The sequence below is a fragment of the Rhinolophus hipposideros genome (genome assembly GCF_964194185.1).
Source record: "Rhinolophus hipposideros genome assembly, chromosome: 20".
In the NCBI taxonomy this organism is placed as follows: Eukaryota; Metazoa; Chordata; class Mammalia; order Chiroptera; family Rhinolophidae; genus Rhinolophus; species Rhinolophus hipposideros.
In genome coordinates this window covers 6171006-6183046 of record NC_138066.1, presented here as the reverse complement: position 1 = coordinate 6183046, position 12041 = coordinate 6171006, and the positions used below count along the sequence as shown (strand labels likewise).

The window sequence follows — 12041 nt, the reverse complement described above, 5'->3', positions numbered from 1 at the left end:
GGCTCTCGTTATGTTCCACAAGAGGGCTTTTGATTTCTTCATCCTACGATTTGAACTTTTTGAAACAGAATAAAAGAGAAAAGGTAGAAGGAAAAGGATGCAATGGAAGGAAGAAAAGCTGATAGATCTTAGAAATCATCTAATTCCATGATTTTCAATTTTTTTTAATTGTTAAAGATATCTTATATTGTGTATGTATGCACTGGCTGAAACAGGGTGGGAAGCCTCTGCCCCATTTATTCAGCTCCCCCATCCCTTCTGGATACCCCCTGATTATCCTCCCCAGAGAGCTGGTTCTCTTCAAAATAGGGTTTGAAAACGCCTGACCCAGTTCGAACCCCATTGTCTTTAATGTTCATAAAACCGAGGTTGAGAAGGCCTAAGAGATTTTTCAAACATCCCAAAGCCAGGTCCCAATCTGGTTCTATTTTCTGCAGATTTGATTTGTGAGAATTTAAGTGCATGCACAATAAAATTATTAATAAAAATCTTTATTGATAACATTTGAAATAATTGCAATCCTCCCCCACATTTTAAAATGTCATAAATTGCCTAAAGTGAAAACTGATGACCAAGTGAGTTGCCCTTATGTTATTATTGTATAGCACTACTGTTTTTAGCGGGTCAACAGAAACAACTGCTGTCCTTTGGCAGAATTAGTCTTGAGTTTGACTTTAGGTTACATCTCAAGGGTTTGTCCATTGCAAAAATGCAACCACCTCCTATTGTGCATTGTGCCAGGGCTGAGGCCAAAGCTTGTGTGTTCTGATCCCTAAACAGCAGGGCTCTTTTCTCAAATATTCAAAAGGAATCACTTGAACTTTTAAAGCACTTACTTAAGTTTCTACCATAAAGCATTCTGTGGCCAGAAAATTCAGCTAGAGATAGATGATAGATAAATAGACAGACAGACAGACAGACAGACAGATAGATGATAGATGATGTAGGTATATGGGAAAAAAAAAGACAAACCAATGGATTTTGAAGTGGCTTTAGGTAATACATCATCATCTTTGCTTCACCGTGACCAAAATTTAATGAAGAATGCCACTGACTTAGCTATATGGCAGATCTCACTTTAACTGCATGCCAAACTGATGGTTAAATCAATTGAAGGTTTCTGCCCCCACTGACTCCAGTGAACCAAACCATGTATAATTTTCAGTTGACTAGTGAAACGAGTCCAAATGGATTGCATTGAATTCCTTCCTTCTTTTTGGTCCCGCATCCTACAGGTTTTGTGTTTGCGGATGAGTAACACAGAGTCCACAGCAACTATGGACAAATTCTCTTTTATAATCCCCCTTAATCACTTTTCTTAAGCATTTACCTATTTCTTATTTGTACACATTATGGGTTTAGGATTTCCCATCAGGTGCTTTGAATGAATTTAAAGGCATCGTCCCTTGACTTTGAATCAAGAAGGCGGGAGGTAGTTCTGAGGCCAGCACTAAACCCCTAGAATAACTTCAACCAGTGGGAAAAGGGTTCTCAGGCCAGGAGCATGGGCCTCAGCCAGATTCTAAGATTGCTTTTACACTTATAATATCAATTGTGGAATTCACACTTTCAAAATAGTCATAAAATCTTAGTAACTATCTCCTTGAAGATAACTTAAGAAATATTTAAGAATTTATTGTTTGGACTTATTTCCAAGTTCTTATCTCTGAATCTCAAAATGGAGACTTCATATTGCCTACTTTGTCATCATCAACTAGAAATCAAAGAGAATGGTTTCACTGCCCTTCCCTTCTTGGCTGCAAGAGGACCTCAAGGCTCCCTATTTTCTCATGTCTGTAGGACAGAGCACAAAGTGAGCCTTCTGGCTTTGTAGACCTATGGGGCTTGGATCTCTTCATCATTTCTCATGCAAATTTCTCACCTACAGTTCTTTTCCTCAGGCATTACTCTCCTGCGTAGAATCTTAAATGACACCACTTTATTCCAATTACTTCAGAAGCTTTAGTGCAGAAGGATGATCAGCTCTATGGACTAGATGCAGTTAATGATCATAGAGCAATTCAGTAAATATTTTGACCTTCTGGTGTGAGAACAGCCCTGTAGAGCACAGAAGAATCAGACATGAATTCTGTTTCAAAGTGCTTATAGTCTAGAAGAGGCCGCAAATCACCCCTGCTTAATTGTTCCCATTAACAATATTGGATGCCACATCACGGGAGTTGGTATCCGGGAGGATTGAAGGAAAGAAATTACTTTCTCTTTCCCTCTCCCTCTGCTAGAAAAGTGGGGCTAATCTATATGAACCCAGGGGAAAGGAGGGAGCATTTAGCTTATTTTCCTAGAATGCAGAAAACAGGAGTGGAGAACTGAAATGGATTGTGTTGGACTGGGGGCAGGGGTGGGGGTGGGACCCAGAGAGACTGTGACTGCTCCACAGAGACTCAGAGAAAGCCACCGCTGGCCAGAATGAAATGTCTGTGCAGCTTTGGTTCCATGATCTGATCAATGTAAATGAATTTAAAGATACAATGAGCTGTCTATGAATGGTGCTGCCTTTATTTGTTTTGCAGACTAATCCAAGCCACAACAGCCACATACTTACTGCAAAGCCTTGGTAAATCCCTGAATTCTGTGATACTCCACCTGCATAGTGAGAAGAATGACTGGGGCAATTCCCGTCCCACACCACATGCAGCTTCATGCTAGTTTTGAGAAGTTGACTGGGCAAAGCCTATCTTCCTTTTCTCAGTGCCTTCATTTGACTTGGCTTCTCCCTACAGCACCCTACCACACACTGTTGGCTGTTTGAGCAGACACGCACAGGGGTTTTAATCTATCTGCCTCTTCCCTTCTTTCTAACCTCTCAAATTTGGAGATAAGAAAAGGCCTCCTAGATTTTCATGGCAAACCCATTTGGGTCAACAATCCTAACTTCCTTCTCTTCACCCTTTTTTCTTCAATTTTCTGGTTTCTTGTTCCTTAGAAACTAGTAAACCAATCATTACAGGCATACTTTGAGTGTGTCTCTGTACCCTTCTTCTGAGATTCGAAAGTGTTCACACACAAGGTGTGATCAAAAAATACGGTGAATGTTTAAATTTTAAAAAATATTACAGTAAAAGACACATTATCATTAATCCCCCTCAAAATACTCCCCCTCGTTTTGAACACACTTATCCCATCATTCTTGCCACTTTTGAACCAATTCTGAAAGTCCTCTTTTGTGAGTGTCTTTACTTCCTCCTCCATCATGACAATGCTCCATATCACATATCGCTTCCGGTACAGCAATTTCTGTCAAATAAAAACATTACAGTGTGTCCTCACCCACCTTATTCATTGGATCTGGCACCATGAGACTTCTGGCTCTTTCTCAAAGTCAAAATGACCATGAAAGGAAAACATCCGGGACATTAAGGCAGCCACAACAGTGCAACTAAAGACACTTACTTAAGAGGACTTCCAGAACTGCTTCAGAAAGTGGCAAGAATGGAATGGGATAAGTGTGTTCAAAGCGAGGGGGAGTGTTTTGAGGGGGATGAAAGGCAATGTGTCTTTTACTGCAATAAATTATTTTTATTTAAACATTCACCTTATCTTTTGGTCACACCAGATATGTTGTATCAACTTCTCCAATTGCACAAGCCAGGTCTAAAATATTACAAAGCTACCCTGGGAAAATGCACTCTCTTCAGACCCCTAAGATTATCTTTAGGTACTGAATAGGCCACTTAGCCAACCTAAAGAGAGAATGTAATTTCCAAAGCATTGTCACTTATGTATGGCGTGTATCCCATTTGCTTAGAAGAAAAATACTCATCATCCAATTTGTCTATAAAAGCAAGGCAGTGAGAGGACAAGCATTACTCAACCCATTTTATAAGTGGGAAACTGAGAGCATAGGAAAACTACCAAACTTAGTCAAGATCATACCAAAAATAGATGGTAAAGCAAGGACAGAGCCCAAATGGATGGTTCCCCAAATTTTAGTCACCGAAGACTGTTTGAATTATACCCATCACTGCCATACATCCTATGCTTCAAATAATTTTGTTTTCCTCCCAAAGAACCCTACATACTCGTATATAAATTATTAATCCATATTTTTTTGATTAATTAATGGCACATAAATTTACCACCCAGTGCTTTTTCACGAGAACAACCATCACTAAACCAAGTTGTTATGATTCTAGGCAGCAACAGTGAAAAGTGACAGTTCCATTCACCCAAGCAGCCCTTTTCTGGGCAAATACCTTTTTCCCCCCAGCTTTTTGAAATACTGAAAATCACACCTAGAAATCACTACTCCCTTTTTGAACTCCCAGATTCCCAAGGATCTCAAATCAGGACCGACTGGGCTTGTAAACTCCAAAGCAGTGTTCTCAATCTTGGGCATCAGAATCACCTGGAGAACTTGTTAAAACACAGACCCTGGGGTCCCTCACAACTGGAGTTTTGGACTCTGTAGGTTGCGGGGGGGCAAGAATTGGCATTTTTTGACAGGTTTCCAGGTGATGCTGAAGAGGCTCTTCCAGGGGCCGCACTTTGAGACCATTGCTCCAGTTGCTGCCCCAATTCACCTGCTCTTTGATTCTGCCTCTTGATTCTCATCAGTGGTAACACTGCTACGGACACCAGGCACTCCACCCCGTGCTAGAGAGTCAGGCCCCTCTCCTTAACTGATTTCTCTGTGCCCCAGGACCTATTTTCTCCTTCCTCTGGGCTCCCGTTGGAGGCACGAGATTAGAGTGCTGAGCAGGGGACTGCAGGAGGCCCGTTCTTATCTTGGGATCTTTTCCTGAACTCTAAGTAAGCAAATGTTTAGACACACATCTGACCCAAATTAGCTGGAGCTACAGGGACAGAAATAGGAACAGCCCATTACTAAACTCTGGGGCAAGAACATGAATTCCCTTGTGAGAAGCAATTAATCGTCCTCCGAGGGGGATGAGTTAGATGTGTGGTTGACTGGATGTACAAACATATTTTAATTTGAAACCACATTGACTTACATTTTTTAATTTAGAAATTCAAGTTCCTTTTCAATCTTAAATGTCATTGTCCCTTAAATACAAAATGTTACCATTTGATCTTCCCAGGGCTGGCAGCAAAAGAGATCCTTTATGTATTTTCCAAAAAGTCAGCTTGGGGGCTGGTGCCTTGTGGGTTTGCTGGCCCTCAGGGGAGGTGGCCAAAACCTACATTCTCTGTAGTCACAGAAAAGGTGAATGGCAATCACAGCACCATGGCAGGGTAGTTTTCGTCAGTGTGTGACCTCAAGCCAGTGCCCCAATATAACATCCCTAAGCCCTGAGGAGAACAGTGTGTGGTAAAATGCAGCATGTGGACCTTTTTGGCTTTTTGCCCGAGCCCTTGCAAAGCGGGCATAGCTTTTCCCACCCTGTGTGAGAAGGTTGCAGAACCCCTTTGTGCTCCTGGCATTGGCGTACTGGACTATATGAATCATTTCACAGGGGAGTTGTTAACACCAAGAAGTGATGAATTATAGCTCTACAAACTAAGATACAGGAAATGCAATGTTTCTTAGAACAATTAATGAAAAGAATTAAAGAGCCTCAGGGACAAGAGAACCAGATAAATTCCTCCTAAGTATTAAGCTGAATTAAAACCAATTGAGTTTGAAATGTAAGAGATATCTCAAGATACATTCATACTATTCCCTTAAGGGTTGCTTCTTAAGGAAAAGGACGTGTTATTCTTTTTAACCACTGAATAAGGCCACACTAACATCAATGTCTTTTCTGGATTATGTAAGTGGTTAAGCCGCACCAATATATAATATCTATTAGAGAACTCCAGAGTGTAAGATACAGGTGAAGACCCATCAGTTCAGATTGTACAAATTCACCAGGGTCCAGTGGACTTCAAGCAGACTTAAATAATTTTGTTGCCTGGGGAAACAGGAGCTGCTTTGAGAACTCCATCAGTATAGACCGCAACTGTGGTCCAGTGCAGGAAAAGGCAAGCCTCCATACTAAGTTGGTGACCAGACCCAAATCAGAGAAAATAAATCCGCAACGCAGTGGAACTACTCATTGCTCCAGATGATTTCTCAGAGCCACTGAGTGAGGACAAAAGGGGGATGAGGAAGAAGGGCCATTCGAAACGGCAGGTTTTGCAAAGAAGTCCGTTTTAAGAGTAGAAGCAGCTAAGAGCAACTGGTGTTAGACCAATAGGAAATGTGATATTCAAGCAACATATTCAATTGCTTTTTTCCTATAAGAAGAGAAGCCTCTTAATCTCTGCTCAGAATAAGGAGAAGGATGCTTGCCTAGTACACTTTGCACAAGGCAGCCAGCTGGAACTACATTGCATGTTCCTTTGGTCGACACTATTAATGTTGGGATGAGACAGGGAGATTTAGCGAGAGTATGCTTAATGCTTTCCCAAGCAGTGTCCTCAGTAGAGGATAACGTGGTCAACCAGCTGCCAGGACTGCAGTGGAGTTTGCTTGATGTCCAGCATGCCCTTCTGAAAATTGCTCAAATTTAGCAAGATTTTAAGAATTGAATGACACACATGCACACACACACACACACACGCACACACATCCACACCAAGTGCCAATCTGACTACAAACCCAGTCTTTTATGCTAGTCAAAGTTTAGAAGAATATTTCATGGCCTACAGCTTAAGAGTGGACATCTGTTGGAGTAATAGTAAAACTCTGGATCGTGTGATTCATCAACTTGTCCGGACTTACAATTCAGAGAAGTTTTCAGTGCACTTGTGCAACCTCTGATCCACCTCACCACTTATAATGAAAAGTGATTGTTTGTGGTTCCTGATTGACATTGTTCCAGAGCATCCGGAAAACTAATTTAAAAACAATGTAGAATTTTGCTGAATGATGGTCTACTTCTGAGCTAAGTCAAAAGATTTTACTAAGTCATCATGAAGAGGAGCTATGAGATGGTGAGGAGGAAGGACAGTAAACAGTGAAAGAATAGAGGCTGGCATTCAGTCCAGGTCATTTACAGGGGCTGTGTTCTATGACTGACCGGTGCCTGTGTCCACTGCTTCATATTTTGAACATCACACTTTAAAAGAAGTTAGGTTGTCAGAGGACCTCGGATCCTGGCCCTAACTATGTGACCCTGGGCAAGTCAACCAATTTCTGTGGGCCTCAGTCTCTCTATTCTGTTCAGGGTTGGAGTTATATTTCACCATCTCCAAGATCCCTTTCAGCCCTCCAAGTCTGATTCTGTGCTTCTCACTCAACACCCTTAGTTGCATGTTCCTACCAATCAGCCACGTACTACACTCAAGGTACAAGTCCTTTCCTACAATAATGTATCAAAGAAAGTATCACCCCAGTCTACAGCTCCCCTTCCAACTAGGGTATTACTTCTGTCCCCAGTTTTCCAGAGGCACCTGTATTTCTTCATGAACTTGGAATGCCCTGTTGCTGCCATCTCTCTTCCTGTCGCATCTGCCTCTGCTGTTCCTCCTGTTTTAGGCCTAAATTCCACTTTCCTCTGTATCCTGTGGCTTCAGGGAAGATGGTGTCCTCCCGGCCTTCGCTCTTCCGTTGCTTGTGGCCTCGTAAAGGTGACCACATCCATACTATGCACAGCTCAGCAAGCGCACCAGCAAATGCTGCCATGCTGCCCAGAGCCCCAAAACCCATGCTGCTCATATCTTTGTCTCTCTGTTTCAGCCCTGAAAAGTCCAACTATATTCCATGAGCAAAGAAAACATTCGGATGGTGACAAGGTAATTTTTTGCGAACTGTGCTTTTTCTGACCTTGACTCCAGGGTATGGGTCTCTGCCGGCTAAGCTTTGGCTAAAGCAGGTAGAATTTCTACAGCAAACTGAAGCAATTTGCCAGTTCTCTGCCCCCACATCTTACACCTATGAACTGAAAACTGTGGATATGGGATCAACTACTAGCTCTGAAACTGCTATTTTTTAGCTTAAAGAATGTCCCCAGTCTTTCTGACATTGAGGAGATCACTGCAAGGATGCAGTAGAAGTCAAACAGACTTGAAAAAGGGAAGTCAAGTTGGTTTGCAAGCTGCCTCACCTTTCATTACAGTTTTTTCTTAGCAACAAGCAGACTCTTTAAATGCAACTCAGTGGCAAGGGAGGGCCTGTGGATACAGAGCTTGTTTGCAGTTACTTAAGGCAAAAGACATTGAGTTTATCTCTTTCTGTTTCTGGGTTGTTGTTTTGTTGTTTTGTGTGTTTTTTTTGGTTTGTTTTTTTGGCATTTGGGGGGGAATTGGCATATATTCTGCACCTTCAGCGTAAATCTCTGCCACCTGAACTTATCGGTAATATAAAGACTGTTTAGCAAGCATCAGCACTGTAAATGAGAAGGAAATGCAAAGGAGGTGTCTTTTTCCTGGGATTTCTTTGTCTAAGAGTCCGAATCTTGCAACCAGTCTGTGGGTGGAGAAAGGAGCAGAGCTCTGTAACTCTTCAGAGGTGCTAGTGATAGGCTGTGGTTTTTACTCCCTGGAGAATAACTATCTTTCATTGGAACTGGAGTTATCCCCAGACCTCTCTCAGGGGCCAAATAGGAGATTCATGATAATAAGATAAAAATGAAGAACTAGAGGTCAGGGACTTGAGGTCCAGCTGTGGCCCTGCCACAGCCCACATCAGCCCCTCAGACAGCTGCGTCACCAAGAAGACAATGAGACTCAGTAAATGATCTGTCTCTAAGTGTCCTTCCAACTTCATGATTGGTCGGACTCTGCAGGCTTTACATTTTCACATGTCTTAAGAGAGAAGTCAAGTGACTAAAGGGGAGAAGGATATAAGTTGTCATGTTATAGCAGATGGACGTAGGTTATATTTCATCTTGAACCCTAGTTAATTATGTGGCAGTTTGAAAAGGCAATGGAATAGGATTGACTATAATACAAGCAGCTTATTATCATCACAGTTTTAGTAATATTTTACCAACATGTACCTGCCTGACCTTTAAGTTTATAGCTCTGATGTACAGAGCTATCTTCCTTCCGATGTACTCTTTATCTTCCTTTTCCATCCTAAAATTATTAGAGAGGTTTTGGTAAGTCTGCCTGTATCAAAATGTAGCAGACCAGAGATATTTGCATGTTCCATTTGTCATAAACAGAATGCTTTCCCCGTTTAAGAGAAATCGGGTTTCTTTGAAAGTTGAGACTAGGTGATTCACCTGTATGCGGTTGATAACAGAATTTATTCTATGTTTGTGCACCCAGACTGAAGACGCCCTGAAGCGCAAGGTCAGAAACAGGCCCGACCGTGCAGACCTGGTTAATATGCACATACTACAGGGTAAGGGTGCCCAAACTCATACTCCAGGGTGCCCACCAAAGGGTGGGCCATTTGGTCAGAGTTCTTTGGCTCTCTATAGTTGCTGAGTCCTCTTAGAAAAGATCCTCTGCCATTAGAAAGTGGTACTTTTACATTTGTGACAACATGGATGGATCTTAAGAGTATAATGCTAAGCGAAACAAGTCAGACAGAAAAAGCAGACAACCATATGATTTCACTGATATGTGGTATATAAACCAAAAACCACAAAAGAACAAGACAAAGAAAGTGATACTTTTGAACATTTAGTCATTCTAGGCCATGTAGACTATCAAATTGGGAAACCACATAATGACTGAGAAGATAACAGATTTGGGGTTTCAGTATTAGACGTGTCATATCCTAACTCTCTCTGAGCACTTAGGGAATGTCCAACATACCGAGGGTGTCAAAAAAATGTACACGTATGATTTGTATTCATCTTTTGTTATCGGTCTGTATTGAGTATTACAATTTTAATACAGTTTTTTCCTTTCTTAAAATGCATATACATTTTTTGACACCCTCTGTGTATCAAATTCCTTTAAAAATGTGTCCATCCTTTAGCCCAGTAATAAGTTTCTAGTAGAGGCGTACCTTGGAGATATTTTGGGTTCAGTTCCAAACCACCACAATAAAGCAAGTATTGCAATAAAGTGAGTTGTACTCTTTCTGGTGGTGGAAGGTCTTGCCTTCAATTTGTAAAAACAACGTCTATGAAGTGAATTAAGCAAAGCGTAATAAAATGAGGTATGCTGTATTTCATCAAAAGGAAATAATCAGACGTACAAAGATTTATGTACAATGATGTTTAATATGGAATTACCTTAGGTGGTGAAAACATTGCAAACAGTGACATGTCCAACAATAGGGGACGGGCTGAATAAATTATGCATCAATCATATGATTGAATACCTTGCAACCACTGCAAATAAGGCTTTAGAAGAATAATGATTTAATAAGAAAAGGCTTACAAGGTGAGCTAAACACCTTTCCACTACACAGTGGAAAAAACTAAGGAAAACAAAACTCTACTTACAATCAAGTTCAGGGAAGAAAAAAACATATACATGAACTGTATTTACAGTCAGATTCTGTGATAAAAAAATATACCCCTACCAATAAATATAAATAATTAAAAAGACACCCACCTATTAAAAACAGTTGATTTTAAGTGGAGAGTTTCCTGATGCTTTCTTTGTCTTTTGTATACTTTTTTTTTAGCATTTTCCACATTAATGGCAATAAGTACGTAGCAATAGTATAATCAAAAAAGCATAAGAAATGTTATTACATCATTACAATCTCGAATTAAAATATCAGGAGGTGAACCACAGTGGCCTCCAGTTCAGGTGTGTGCCTGTAGTGATTCCTTTGGAATCCTCTCTTCTCTGCAACAGCAATTGGAAATTAGCACCCTGGAGCACCAAGGATCTGCTGGATACAAAAGGACCAGTGCCCTTCAATTCTGAAGCAGCAAAATAAGATTAAGGGCCAATGTTTGTAACTGCTAGAGGCAGTCACAGTTAAAGGGATATGTAAGAACAGGAGGCGTTAGGAAGCTTTATGCTGAGACCTGAAAGATGAGTAGGACGTTGAGGTAGAGTGGACTCCAGAGTGAGGACACTAAGTAACAAAGGTACAAAGGTGAACTCAGTAAGACACAGGGACAGAAGGAAGAACACAAAGTTTGGGGATGGAGAATCTTAGGTCATGAAAGGGGTGGATTCAGTTTGTGGCAAGCTGACTGACAAAACAGGAACAGGAGACTTGGAAGGAGAAGAGCACCTTTCAGGGGGATGCAAGAAAGGAGTGTTCCTGAAGCTTAATCTTGTGTTAAGCTTAATCAGAAAGATTCCTGAATCAGGAGGTCCAGCTAGAAGCCGTTGCAGTGATTGTTGCAATGACCCCAGGGTGATTCAGAGAGGATTTAGGCTTATGCACTCCCATTCTTTGGTCTGGAGTATTGATTTTTCCATCTCACATCAAGTGCTTTGCAAACACAGCTTGTAGATAAGTCTGACCGATTGCAACAATTAGACATCCCTGGACCTCTACTGGTATGGAGATTTCGAGATCAGACACTAGGCCTGGGTTAGGAGGTTGATAATAACAGAACAATGGGGTCCATAAGTATCTCACCTTCTAAATTTGCAAAGTTGAGAGTATAGCTGCAAACTCTTAAGGAATCTTAACTTCCAGGTCTGCCTCATAGCAACACCTGGGTAACTAGAGTCTCCTCCAAGTTCTTCCACAGAAATAAATCAGGGCCTAATTGAAAGAAGAGCCTAGGGGTAATTTGGGGCTCGGTTAGTGACCTTCTCACCCTCTAAATGATCAGACACTGCCTGTTGGATAAATCCAATTTTTAAAATCTGTCTGTTTAATTAAATAATGGTTTGAAAAGAATTCTTTTTCTTTTACTACTGACCAGGACATTTGAATCAGTCGGTATCACATTGACAAGTATAAAAGCGTTAAGAAATCATATTACTACAACTAATTATGATACGAGATAATATTTACTGTATGCTCAGCAGTGCCAGGGAACATACAGAGAGGATTTGCATCCAAATGCTGTAGCTTAGGGACAGCAAGCTACAGCACTGGAATCTCCAAATTGCACATTTTTTTTTCAAAAATCCTCACAAAGCAAGTGTCTCTAACTTCTCTGCGTGTCCGAGTCTTCGTTTGCCTTTATGCGGACGCGTTTAGTCTTTGCTGCTAATCCTTGTGAAATTATGATGATTTCATTAAAAAATGATTAGGA

General features: G+C 41.1%; 1 protein-coding gene across 6 annotated transcripts in view; it reads left to right on the top strand.

Moving 5' to 3' along the window:
• MYOCD (myocardin) overlaps nt 1-12041 on the top strand; it is a 90365-nt gene that overhangs the window by 35637 nt on the left and 42687 nt on the right. For 4 of the 6 annotated variants that reach the window (XM_081027798.1, XM_081027797.1, XM_081027796.1 and 1 more), the window contains exons 3-4: nt 7643-7698; nt 9178-9253. The exons of the other annotated variants lie outside the window; for them this stretch is intronic. In XM_081027798.1, the coding sequence (XP_080883924.1) occupies nt 7643-7698; nt 9178-9253 (132 nt within the window). The remainder of the gene's footprint in view (nt 1-7642; nt 7699-9177; nt 9254-12041) is intronic. 6 annotated transcript variants of the gene reach the window in all.